Below are 14,140 nucleotides of genomic sequence, written 5' to 3' on the forward strand. Positions count from 1 at the left end.
CTGCTGAAAGCTAGAAGTTAACAAAGGTACAGCTGTCTGATGTGTGAATGAGGCTGATAGAAAATAAATTTAATTTTGTAAAGCTTTTTGATTAACAAAATAACTGCCAGTAGGAAGTTGGTTTAAAAATTGGCTAAGTGGCAGGAAAAGAGTCCTTTTGATTGATTCCAGTGAGTATTTGCACTAATCTCAATACCATGGGTTTCATCATCATCACAGAAGTAAACAAAGAAACTGTTACTGATAGTAATTGCCAGCAGAATAGTAAATGATAATGGAGCTCTCACAACTTGCTCTGTAGGCACATTCAGACATACTGTGTCTTTAATATGGCGAAAGGCAAAGTTGTATGCCAGAGAGCAGGGAATGCAAGCCATGCCTTATGAAAGGGGGCCTGTATCCTGGAAAGCAGCACTTCTGAGAAGTCTGTAGTGGACAAGCAACTGCACACCAGCTTCCAGCACAGTCCTGAGAGGCGATGGCACTGAGGCTTGCATCTTGGCATGTACAAAAAAGGGAAGGAGAGTGGGGATACTTTTGCCTCAGTCAACAGTTTTGGTGCAACTGATACCTAAAATAACATACGTGATTCAGTGCTAGTATTTTTAAGGGAAAAATCTTGAAAATAGAAGATGCTTTTAAACAGGGCAGCATAAATTATTTGAAGTCTGAAGAAAATGCCCTTCAGTGCAACTTAAACAATATTTTGCTTATGAAATTAATATTAAGGAATGACTGGATTGATACATGAGACACAGAATTAGGGGTAGTAGTTGATATAGCTGATGGTTGCACTGCTGTCCAGAGGGACATTGACAGGCTTGAGAAGGGGACTGACAGGAATCTCATGAAGTTCAGCAAAAGGAAGTGCAAAGTCCTGCCTCTGGGGAGGAATAATTTTGGGTACTAGAACAGGCTGGGACAAACCTGCTGTAAAGCAGCTTTGCAGAGTGAGATGATCCTTTCCCTCTACTTGGCACTGGTGAGACATATCTGACATGCTGGGTCCAGTTCTGGCCTCCCCATTATGAGAGGACATGGACATGTTGGAGCAGGTCAAGTGAAGGGCTATGAAGGTGGTTAAGGCCTCAGAGCATCTCATATAGAAGAAGAGTCTGAGAGAGCTGGGACTATTGAGCCTGGAGGTGTTTAAACACATGATGGGAAGGAGTGAAGAAGATGGAGCCAGGCTATTCTCAGTGGTGGCCAGTGACAGGATGAAAGGCAATGGGCACTAACTGAAATGAAGAAATTCCATTTAAACAGAAGATTACACAGCAAAGGTGATCATATGCTGGAAGAGGTCCCTTAGGTTGTGGAGTTGCATTCACTGGCCATATTAAAAACCCAACTGAATACAGCCCTGAGCTGTATTCTAGTTCTAGTTCCCTTCTCTTTGAGCAGCAGGAGGTGATCTCCAGAGACACTTTCCCACCTCAGCCACTCCCCAAGATGATTCTGGTGTTAAAGGACTTCTGAAGTTGTTGAACTTGAGCACATAAAGAATTTAATATTGAAAGCTTAAACAATGCAAACTCTAAGTGGAAATTAATTTTTTGTTAAGTGAGGGGAAAATAATGAGTTTATTACACCTTCAAGTTTTGACCCAATGACTGTTTTGCTCTAATTTCACTGTAGAGTTATGCTCTGTTTTTGACTCTGAACAGTCTTGAGGTTAGCAAGTCCTTCTACTTGCTTTTTGGTAGGAGCAACTGTGTTTATGGTCCTTCCTGACAGGTGCTTGTTCATTACATTTTTATAACCAAGATTCTAAAATTGCACTCCTATCCTTGGCTACAATAGCACAGCAGCTAGGGAGGGTCTGTGATATGTAGCAGGTCATATTAGAAAGTCAGATTCTTTTCTTTCATGAAAGAGTGGATTAGAGAGAAAAATGCAAATTCACTTCATTTTAAAATTTGAGACTTCAAGGTGCTACTAATTTTTCTGGAGAAGTCATCTCAGGGTATTTAGTTAAGGGAATACATAGTAAAGAAGACAAAGTAGAAGGGACAGATTGTGTCTGGTGTGGGTCAGTTTTCGCATAGGTTCAAGTCCTTGCTTGACTGTATGACCCCACATTTTCTGCTTCACCAAAGCCAGAAGAGATAATTTTTTAAAAAATATCCTATAAAATCTAAGAAAGAACAGTAACTTTAATGTCTTCTCCTCTAGAAATTTATTACCTGTGACTCCTTGGAAAACCATCTGTTTTGGTTGTTGTCTTGTAAATTTTGCTGTCATATCAGTTGTTTTAGATTGTCCTGTGCATCACAGAATTTTCCTAAATGTGAGAAAGAAAATTAATTTAGTCTACCAACACTCATTCACTTCACTTAAGACCTGTTGCTGTCTTGTCTTTTTTTTATTCTCTCTCTGTCAATGAGAAAAAGTAAAACTTCCTATTTGAAATCAATTTGTCATCATTTTGCCAGCACTCTTGGGTTGTTCTGCTCCATGGTGTGGCTGATGGATTGATAAAATACTGCCAAGGTAAAATGTGCATCACAGTGAAAGCTCAGTGGATTAGTTGTTCTTTGTGACATTACACAGCATTTAAAACATCAGGAACTTGGCTATATCTGTGCCATTTCAGCAATGTAAGCTGTTGCCAAACTGACCTGTGCAGTAAAAGTAAAAGCAGTAGCTGCCTACCTTGATTTTAGGAGGAAGGAAGTAATAATTTCCTAGATTTTAGCAACCCAGGCGAGGTGAAAACCAAGTTCAGTTTGTAGCCAAAGAAATGTGCTGTGAAGAGAAGCCTTCTTATGGCAGTACCAGCTCCAGACCTAGGATGGGGGAAGCTGTCAGCCACAACCAGGGTCTTTAGGTCCCTGCTATCTGTGATTCTCTCCCTTGCTCTCTTCTCACAATCATTTATCTATTTCTGTGACTTTCTGCTAATCTGGAGCCTTCTTTCCAACTGCTTCTAGGAATAGCTGCTTTTGAATATGTAAACCATGTTTTCCTGTTTCTTGGGCACTTGTTATTTATTTTTGTTACTCTGAGATTTGGTATGTGGAGGAGGTTATTGTGTTAATAACTTCATCAAGGTTATTTAAGGATTTTTTTTTTTATGCAATGCTGGTAATTTAATTTTCGAAACTAAATTAACTTGAGAATGATAAATCAATCTTTTGTGCAAAGTCAGCATTATAGTTACTTGTAGGTGCAGACATGATTTATCAGGGTTAATCTGTTTGAAAAATATTGAGATTTCCTTAAAGTGAGCTAATAATCTCACAATTTACATGATGTACAGAACTATCCTGTATTACAGTAAATTCTTAGGACCCCATGTTACTTCTCATTGACTGATTCTGTAAATGCAAGTCATTGCCTCACCTTGGTCTTCTGAATGTTTTTTGTCAACTTTCACAATGACCTTTGGAAACTAGATAATATTTTTATCACCCTAAATGGATTCAAAGTCCATTTATTACTTTTGGGAAATCTTGCTGTATGCTTTTATACTTGGGTGGAACTGGGTTAAGATAGTACTTCAAAATAAAACGTTTTGCTGCTTCAGATCTGACTTCTCATTACTAATTACATTAATTGAAAAAGTAGGTAGATATAAGAGCCATCATACCTCAGGCAGTGAATTAAAAATATGGAGTCAAGATTGGTGTTGACTTTTTTTAAGAAAGGATTCACCTACTTTGGGGATGTGAATACCCAACTCATGTGCACCTGAGTATTTAAAACTTGCTACCATCTAGTTTGTAGCTCTCTGCTGTAGTTTCTGTAGTATTTACATGTCTTTTGTCATTAATTTTTGGAAGAATGTACAAGTTTGTTGGTTCCCTATGAATCAGCTCTTAGTCAAGTGATGCAGTCCCTTGGCACTGCTCTGGTATAACTTGGTATGGGTATTTTGTATGGAGTACAGGAAGGTTTGGGGTGCCAGGGTGGGAAATCTTGAATCGCAGACCTGTGCAGACACGAAAACTTGCACTCCAGAAACTTCATTTGTGAAGTTCCACAGACATCGTCCTTTCTTGTAGGTATCCTGTATCCAAGGAAAACAAAGCTCAAGATGCTGTGGCTTACACTGGCAATTTAGTGAGCAAACTTTGTGATGCAAGCCCAATCTTGCACTATTACAGAGCACCTACGTTGAAATAGCACTGGTGTGGCTTTGTAAGTGCTCCTCCTTCTCCTCACTTTTCACTTTGTATGTATCCAGTCTTATTAATTACATCTTCCTAGAGAGGTTTATCACTATATTCTGTATGTTTTGTAAGTAAGGAATAACACTTTTCCTGATTCCTATGTCAATATATATGCCCAGAATGCTGCTACTAATTTTTAACCTGTTTATCTAATACTCCATGGCATTTACTGGAATTTCCTACAAGGAAGTTCATCCTGTTATATTCTCCAGCTCTCAGTGTCCTTCCTCCCCCAATCTTAGGACTTGTTTGTTTAATAAAAACAATCTGGCAGACAACTGACAGTGTTTGAAAGTTGTTCTTTTCTAAGTAGCTGTGCTAATTTCCACACATAAAGTGGAAGCCACTCAGTGGAACAAGTCCAATCACAATCTTATTTTGAAGTTAATGACTTTTAAAATAAAAAATAGTCCTTAAATACAGAAGAGAAAAATATCTCTAGGATGTATTTTGAGACTGACTACTTTGCAGTGGTTTTTCTTTGGGATCAACCATAAAATTATAGGAAAGATTTCTTTCCCTTGGTCCAGTTCAACTTTAGCCTTTCTAGTCAAGGGGCTGAAAGTCTCCTGAAGGGCTGAAACACTGCAAGCACCTCTGCAGCCAGATGGAGATGTTGTGCCCTATTATAAACCATGTGAACTATCACTTCCTTATTTGGCTTACTTTGATCTCAATGGGTAACATAAAAAGTGGACCTGTGTTGGTGGAACTGTTACATATAAATGAAATACAAAGAAATTACACCAAGAAGTCTCTTACATGGCTGGTCTGCTGTCACATCCTATCCCCTCTCTGTTTGTGTCCCATCATGTTCCCCACCCCCACCTGCTTGCCATCAGTTTGCAAGTTCAGCATCAGGCCTGTTCTGTGACAATCTTGTTTTCTTTGAAGGATGTGCATGGTGAGAAATCACTGATGTGAACCACAACTGAAAATCCCCGAGCTCTGCTCTGGAGACAGCGGCCTTGCTGAGGTGGTGTCTTTGGGAATGGGGGTAGGCAAATAGGCTGGTAGCTTTGACACAAGTTTGTAGGATGAGGCTAGCATTAGAGCCTGCTAGTGGCAGGTCTGGCCTTATCACCAAGGCCCAGGCCATGCTTCCCAGAGAATGGGAGGGAAACTCTTCATGCTGCATCCAGACACACCCCCAAAAACCTGTGGTCAGGATTCTACACCCCAGATACAGGTTAGTCTGTCTGCGCTTCTGTGTGCGAGTGTTGGCTGTTTGTCATTACATTTTCTGGAAGTTTTTTCTCCAGGGCTTCCACCTTAACCAGGCAGGTGCAGCTCAGCCTCTGGCAGCTGTTGGGATGAGGGGAGTTGCATGGAGGTGTTTCAGGACTGCCCAGAGACACACACACTCCTCACCTTGGACAGTTTAGCAGTTGAGATGAAAACTGGGTGCAGTTTCCTGAAAACAACTTTTCATATTTCAACATGAAGTAGTAACTGGAGCTTTCAGCCTTAGTACACTGCAAAGCCATTGGCTTCCAGTAAGAAGTAATTGTTTCGTATTTGGTGGAAAAAATTGCAATAAGAAAGATCTCACATGATTCATTTCCTATGTATAGGTGTAATTCTCTTGGTTTGAGGCCAGAAATGTGGCTTGTGCTTTGGTTTATGTCTTGCACAACCGTTGTAATGTCTTTCCTCTTTTAGTGCAAAGAAAATATGAAGTACTGCAGCAGAGTAGGAAAACAAGATAAGCTGCACATTTTTACAGTGGCTACTATAAATCTAGTGGGGCTGATCCCATGGCATTTCAGTAGACCTATGAGCAGAAAATGGAGTGATGTCAAACAGGGTTGTCCACTTACCTTGGTGTCAGAATTATGTTAGTGTTGGTGACTGTGAGATAATCTGACCAGAGGGCAGGTCAGGTCGCATGAGATATCAGGATGAAAATCAAAGGTAATTAGTACATTAAGATTATAATCCTGCTTCAGTAAAAATGACCTGTTGTGTAGGTGTAAGGAGAAACCACCATTTTTTGTTGCTGCATGTTTGTACTTTCTTGATTTGGTTCAGGCCATTGTGTTTCATTTAAAAGTGGTTGAAAATGTTCTTCTGTTCAGCCAGGCTCGAGATCGGAGTGTGAAGTGCCTCACTGGGGTGGCATCGATGCGCAGAGCCACTAACACGGGAGCGAGCTGCCCGTGCTCCAGTTGTTGAGCGAGCCTGAGAACTGATGTGTTCCTTTCTGTGGGTGTCAGAAATGGCCTTGTGGGATGTTCTGCAGCAACAGCTGGGAGGCAGTCATGGCACTTGTGTTGCTTCTTCCTGCACATTTATCCTGAGAAGGGAAGGCCATCGCTCAGTTCCTCTGGCTTGGGTCCCACTTTCAAACAAGAATTTGCTGCTGAAAGTTGGCCATCCACATTTTAACTTTTTGGAGCTAAGTAAAAGTCATATGGTTTCATCTTTAAGTGCTTACAGTTCATGACTTCCTTGACACTTGGATACTTCTGAAGGAATCATGAAAATGGAAAATCGATTGAAATAGGATGTTTTAATTAGGCCTTGAAAGAAACCTCACCAGAGTAACATATCAGCGTTCAATCCTCAGTGTCAAATGCCTAATGGGGAGGCGCTGCATATGATCAGAATGTCATTTAATTTGGTAATTGTGAGGTGCCTCTTTGTTGAATTATAAACCTAATTAAGACATACAAAAGGGATTTTCTTTTAATATTCATCTACATTGAAAACAAACTACTTGACTGTAGCTGAATTAATAATTTCAATATAAGAACTAGAGAAGAATTTCCCGCAGTCGAAACTGTAAGCTGAAAAATAAAGTGATAACTTAGGAAACAGAAAATGCTGTAATAGAAAGTACTTTCTTGGTCCTTTTTTAGAAACAGTTGCTGTTTTATGAGAAGAAAATTTGAGGCTTTTGTGTTGGATTAGATTGATCAGGATGATTTTTGTAAGCTGTGTTTTCATTTGCTATAAAATGATTCTTTAAATTTTACTTTAAATACAAGCTGCTTGTCACTCAACTAATAATCTTGATGGATAAGTAGCTATTATTTCAGACTCCTTTTCTGCCTTGTGTTGATTTTACAATGTATTCAATTTTCAAGGCACTATTTTTAGATATCTTTTTGTATTCTTTTACCTCAGTCTTATGAATGGCTATGAATTTTGAGGTCATGTTTTCATTAAAAGTGTAATTCCTGGTCTTGTTCCTCTTGTTCCTCTGTATGGGAATGCCTACTTTTGATAGAGAAGTAGTATTTTTGGGAAGAGTTGAGAGGACTTACAGAACTTTTCTTTTAAGGGCATACTTTGTTGTCTTTTACATGCAAATAGTTTAATTCCCAGCTATTTCTTTATCTTCCTATTCTTTTCTTAAACTTCCTCTTAAATGTTTTATACTGTCAGAGTTAACTACTGAAACCAAGGGTAGTATGGTACAAATTATTGGTATCTGTGTGTAGCCCACTGGGGTAAATATTTCTTCATGGAAGATGGAAATCCCTCTCTCTTCCAGGAGTTTGAACTGCAAATTTATTTCTGTTAAGAAATGAGGAGGTGGGTATGAAATGAGTTGCCAGTAGGAGTTTGAAGGCAGAAGCTCTGATACTCCTCTTGCATCTTTTTGCTGACCTTGGGTGTTTCTTTGCCTGTGAGCTGACCAGCAGAGCTGAGCCCCTTCCTTGCTGAGAGCTCCTCTGCTTTCCTCTCTGCACCTCTCCCTGTTTTCCAGTCTTCCCGAATGTTTGCCATGCCCTCAGCTGGGTGCAGCCCTCTGGCAGACACGCACGGCTCTCCGCATACCAGGGTTTGTTCATTTGAGTGTGTTCTAAATGCTCAGCCTGTATCCCTTCATTCAGTGGAGACATTTCCTTAGTGTATGAATATTTCTCTGCATTCACCCCAAGGTGTCTTTTTTCCTTTGCTTCCTCTCTTGTATTCCTTTGTCATCAAGCTCCAGTTTAATTTACCCTTTCATGTTATATATTTGCTTTCTTCTCTGCAGCTCCTGACCTCTGGAACAGCTTTCTAGAGGTCGTGCCTCCAGAACCTCAGCTTTTAAATTGTATTTTTAAGTGACTGCTTAATTTAGAAAATGTGGAAGAAAGCCTGTGCAAAGTATGTGGGGATTGGTAAAGAACCTGTGCTATGGCTTCCTTGCTGCAGTCAAAATTTATCTGTGCTTCCTGGAAAGGTTTGCATCCCCTCCCCAGTAATACCAGCATTGTGGTGACATACAGAGAAGCTGCCATTTTATCTGCCCCTAGCAATTGTTACATCTTCTAGAGAATACACCAGGCTTAGTCACTGTCCCTCGCTTAACTTGCCTGTCTTACTCCTTGCTCTGAGATACCCACAGCTGAGCCCTAAGACACATTTCTCTGACTTGCTCCTTAATTCACTGTCAGCTATCACTTAATATAAACAATTTATTCCTTGGCATGTTTGGTCATTTCCAATCTTCCTGTTTTTCCAGCCCAGTCAGCCTAAACTGGAGTTTCTTTTCAGCTCCTCATCCCATTGTTTTTTGGAATAAATTCTTATCTTCTGTCCCCATCTCAGCAGGCTTTGTCCCAGGTTACTTTCGTTCTCATTCTGAGGTCAACTTTTGTCCTTTTGTATTTAAATCAGACTGCTGCTCCTCTAATACAGCTTGAATGCCTGCTAGGGAAGCAGGGGATGTAGATAGGTCTCCGGCCTGGATAGGACCTCCAAGGAGGTGGGATGTGCAGAGCCTGGGAGGCCCAAGAGCTGTGACAGGAGTTTGAAGTGGAATTTGGCGCTTCATACTTGTAATGAAAATGTACTGACTGCACTTTTCCATATGATTTTAAATTTAGGGTTTTTGGGTAATAGAATATGCCCAACTCAGATCGTTATTCTGGCAAGTTTTATGTGCTTGCTGAAGCCTAATGGGTGCAGGAATATTTAAGAGAAAAGATTTTCAGGAAGTAGCACAGGTAATGTAATTTTTCTTAGGTCTGTCTCTTGCAAACAGCACAATTGACTTGCATCCAGTAATAAAGCCAAGAAACACATCTAGCAGGACAAATTTTAGTGTGCATAGGTTGGCAAAGTTATTCTCCCAGATTTTATCACTGGAAAGAATTAGAGAGTGTTTTACTGCTTCTTCCCTCAAACTTAAAAATATAATTCTCATAGAAAATAAGGCTTTGGTTGGATATGATGCAGTGCTCAAAAACTGATGTTGCCTGCCCCAGTTGGGCACTGTGCTCTGCTATCTTGACAAAACCCTGTGCTGGCTCTTACCTGATGCTTAGCCCTTACTTGTCTGCTACAAGGTAACACTCTGAAATTTATTCTCTATTTCTAATTGCTGCCAGTTTCTTTCCCCAAGAACTGAAGTTGATTGCTGTGTGACATGACAGTGAGGCTGCTCAAATGTCAATCTGATGCCCCAAGGAGCATGGGCGGATGTCACACCACTTCTCCTCAGCAGCTCTCAGTGTAGGCTCATCACCCACAAGGGATAACCTGGCAGAAAAATCACTTCTGTTTTGGAGCAGGACTAAGTTATTGCTGGTAGGGACCTCTTGAACCAGCTTTCTGTGGTGGCTGATGAGGACATATCAATCAGGTGCTGCCTGCACCAGGGGAGCAGGAGTGGAGGGAGGATGCAGAAGAGGTGGTGTCAGCAACCTGATAGACCCAGGTAGCCGTGAAGCCAAATCAGCCCAGTAAAGGGAATGGGCTATAATTTCCTGTTTGCACATTTTCCACCCCTTTTTTCAATTAATTAATACTACATTTGCTCTTTTTCTTTGCTGCTATAAGCATAACCTCCCTCCAACCTCCTCTTAAAGGTTAATCCATGAGACTGAGTATTGTAAAGTGAATTGCATCAGGTCCTGCCTACTTGAAAATACTTAGCTTATCCTAGGAGTTTTAAACTATTTTCCTCTAGAGACAAGTGTTCTTATAAAATACGTTTTTGTGGGTTTGCCTCTGATGTTGATTGTGGTTGCTATCTGGGTTTCTTTTCTTTTTTTAAAAAGGGATTAAAGCTAAAAGGACAAACCTACATAGGGCTCAAGGTGCCAGCAGTTTTTCGTGGTCTGCACTGAACAGTGGGTCTATAGTTGTATTTATATCAGGGATTGCTCATAGTATTGGAAGAGAAATTTGAGTTTAAGCGCTTGATGCCACAATTTTTACGTCTTAAGCAAGGGGTTAGGTAGGTGTCTGGTTCAGCTTCATGGGATACTTTCCTGTTACTTTTGTGTCTTGTTGCTGGAATGTATCAATTTGTGGCTTTACCTGTCTCATTGCTCCATGTATTTTGTGCTCCTTTCACCCTCCCCCTAAGGAATCTGACTTCCAATTTATTGCACTCAGATTTCAAGTCACTGAGAAATTTTTTGTCCCTTTGCTTCCTATCTGTCCCTGTCGCTGGGATGCTTTGTGCTGGTGTCCTTTGGCTTGTAACTTCTTAGCAGTGTTACTTCATACTGTGTCAGATGGTTGTGCATGCTATTATTGATCAAGTAATGCAAGAAGGACAAATAATACTAATTCGTACAAATAGTGCAAATAATTAATATAGTGCTGTAGCAAAAATAAGTGACTCAAATCAAGGGTTTTTTTAAAAGGCTCCCTGATTATGCTGATCACAGATCTTTAGATTTCTGAAGAGAAGCCAGATATCGGAAGGCACTATGAATAATTTTGGAGATGGGAGAGAGAAACGGTGAGTCACCCAGGATCTCTAGTGCAAACAAAACAGCACTAGAAAATCTTTAGTCTGTAATTCATGAAAGAAGAAATTGAGAGAATACACCACTTCAGTCCTGCATCTTATCAGTTATGAAGTTTGTAAAACAGGAAGGGGAAGCGAGCGCTTGCTGAGTGACGTGTAACATCTGGCCTGAAATTAAATATTCCTCAGGGTTTCCTAAAATTGCCTGTCAGTAATCAGGATCTTTTAAACTCCACTAAAATATTTTGCTCTGTATCTCAAGTTTCCTGTATGCTTTGTATCCTAAAAACCAAGTATCTTGTAGAGCTCTCTGTGTCGTGTATTTTTTTTCACTAGCCCTACGCTGTCTGTAGGTACAGCGTGATGATGAGCCTGACAAGAGCGTGTTGTTTGTAACAGCCCCAGCGCATGTGGGCAGGCTTGTGCTGCTCTGTGCAGCCAAAGGATGCTGTCTGTGTTCTCTCTGAGCTCACGGGAGAAACTTATATAAGTCTTTAACCACAAAAGCAGAGGCAAAATACTGTTGTTTGTGTCTTGCAAACAAGTTGAGACAAAAAGTTTTGATGTATAATCCAAACCTAAGTTTCTCTTCTGATGGAGAGAGCTGCAAATCTCTGGATTTTACGTCTTAAGCATTGCCCCTCCTTCTCACACCTGGTTTTGAGATTCTCTTTTATCTTTAATTGTATCCCTTTGGCCTAGTCTTCCCACGCCCTGAATTGTTCCCTTTTCACCCCTCCTTCTTTTGCTCTTACAGTTCTCAGGGTGGAAAAACACTTATATTAAAAAGTGTGAAATGTATTTCTCCCTGTGGAATAGCTGTAATCTTAATTTAATCCAATTACGTTGGCTAAACGTATTAGCTGGATGCTTTTGTTAACAGTTGACCTTTTAGAAATCTGTGTCCTTGGATTACAGAGCTGAACGGAGCAGAGGTGTCTCATCCCCTTAGAAGCTGTCCCCAGTGGTCTGCTGGGGGTGTGGTGCCTGCATTGCTTAGAAGGATGCGGTTCAGTTTTGCCCTGTCGCCAGTGAATTCTGTGTCCCTTCACACAAAATGTGGAGAAGAGTGGCTTGAGTGCTCTGCACGTGCTGTTAACACCATGGGCTTGTATGAGTTTCATATGCTTTAACTTGCCTTTTAATAAGTTTGAGGTTTGCAAGCAGAGTCCAATAGAAAGATGTTAGTTAGCTATCCATAAATAAAGGCATATAAATTAATTTATTTAGAGCCTTCTGTTGGTCACAGACCCAAAGTAAAGTGCATAGGATAAATCCACAATACAGAAATACCTGTCTACAACTCTATAGCAGAATGTATTGTTTTGTCTTGGTTCACTGAGGAGCAAAACATTATCCAGCCCTGTGGGGTGAATCTTAAAAAACAAGCAAATAATGTACTCTGAACTACTCTACCTAACTGAATAAACAACATTCTTCAGAAACAGTTGTCCAAACTTGATTAGACATAAAACTTTTTTCTTCTTTTTCCTCTGTCTTCCAGGTAGTGTGCTTTCTATTGTTAGGATAACAAGTATCCCCAGACTTAATTTCAGTAACCTGAGTGGCAGGGAAGGGTATAGAATGGTTTCCAAAGATAGTATATTGTGTTTCTGCTGAGGAACAGAATTCATATTGGTGGTGGTTTTCATTGCAGTTTGTCTGTGTGTTGCATAGTTTAACAGTTTCATTCACTATTTTTTGTTATTCAAGATGTACACAGCTTCCCTTTGAGCTGAATGCAGCATTTAGCTGATTTTCAGGCATTGTCTATCTGATACTACTTTTGCTCCACCTTGCTTTTATGTAGGCAGCACGTGCTAGTGAATGTGAAATAAATGTAGTGGTTGTGCTTTCAATGAGGACAAGTTTTTGAGAAGCAGAGGAGAAGACTTGTCCAGTGCTGCTCTTGATGTCATGTCTTGTATTTCACTTTGTGGAAAGTTCATAGTAGTGGAAATTATTGGTCCTCTCAAAGCCATCCTTGTAAATAGTGAAGGGAAAAACATAACTTGCATTAACACTACTTTTGTACAAACTGAGATGGATATAAGGAGTTTTGCAAAGGAAAGGTAGCTTTGTGGGTTCATACACGTAGGTGCTTGAGAGGCTGACTGTCTTTGTTTTTCTTAAAGGAAATGTTCTCAACTCAACTGAGGGCTGAAATCATTCATACCTATTTAAGAAGGTCCAGACTAGACTGAAATAAACCATGCAATTGTCACTCAGCTTTTCAAATCTAAAAGAATTGCTGAATTTTCAAATAAAACCTCTTCAGCCTAGCCTTTGAGTGACATATTTAAGTCCGCCTTAGGATTCCAGTAAATATTTGGATTCCACTGTGATGCATGTGGGCTGTGAACCTGTACTGATACCTTGCTGTGAAAAGTTCACTGCTCTTTGCCGTTCCTATCATCTAAATACTGTGTTTGATAAAGTGAAATATACTTCTTAACAATCCATCAATTTAAAAAAAAAAATCTTTTTTTTAACAGGCAAAACGAAGGCTGGAGCTGGGAGAAGGTGGCCACCAGTATCTTGCGGAAGGACTAAAGACTCCAAAGGGGAAAGGAAGAGCTGCAACAAGAAGTCCAGATAGTCCAAAAAGTAGGGGAACTTTTAACATGCTATCATCAGTCTGCATTACCTAGCTTAGAGTGTGTTTATTGCTGTCCTCACCTAGACGTGTATGCAACAAACTCAGCCCCCCAGCTGGGCAATGGACAGCAGGTTTGCAGCATGCAGGGGTTGCTGCTGAGAGGCTGCTGAGGCTCTGGGCTGCCAGGTGTGTCCCTCTGCCTGCTGGGCAGCCTGCATCCTCTGTGCCCAGGGCTGCCCCTTCAGCCAAGGACATGATGCTGGGATGCTTGAGAGGTGGATGCTGAGGAATGAAGGTGGTGTGATGGGATCAAACGCACAGTTATTAGGCCAGGCTCATCAAGCCAGCTGCCTCCTTTGCTGCTGGAGTTACAGCAGCTGGCTGCCAGGGCTTCTTTCCCTGGGCAGGGATTTGCAGAGTGCTGTGCCTCAGCAGCGCTGCACGATAAATGCTCCTTGAGGGATCCGAGCTGCCTTCTCTCCCTGCAGTGTGACTCTGGGTAATTACTGCCACTGCCTAGTTGCTCTAAGTACTAATTTTTGCACATCTGCATTGCCTGGGGCACTGGGCTTCTTGCTACAGGAGCTGGGGGCTGTAGCCTTATTATCTTTATTTGGGGGTTTTCAGCAGGGGGATTAAGCTGGCAGAGGGGAGCAGATGGGGCGA

The 14,140-nt window shown here is 40.9% G+C and overlaps 1 protein-coding gene across 2 annotated transcripts in view; it reads left to right on the forward strand.

The window, feature by feature from the left end:
* The window catches only part of E2F3 (E2F transcription factor 3), a 31,865-nt gene that overhangs the window by 7,153 nt on the left and 10,572 nt on the right, over positions 1–14,140 (forward strand). For both annotated transcript variants that reach the window (XM_008630908.2, XM_017730698.1), the window contains exon 2: positions 13,371–13,482. In XM_008630908.2, coding sequence (XP_008629130.1) covers positions 13,371–13,482 — 112 coding nt within the window. The remainder of the gene's footprint in view (positions 1–13,370; positions 13,483–14,140) is intronic.

Source organism: Corvus brachyrhynchos, unplaced genomic scaffold (assembly GCF_000691975.1).
Source record: "Corvus brachyrhynchos isolate BGI_N302 unplaced genomic scaffold, ASM69197v1 scaffold43, whole genome shotgun sequence".
Classification (NCBI taxonomy): domain Eukaryota; kingdom Metazoa; phylum Chordata; class Aves; order Passeriformes; family Corvidae; genus Corvus; species Corvus brachyrhynchos.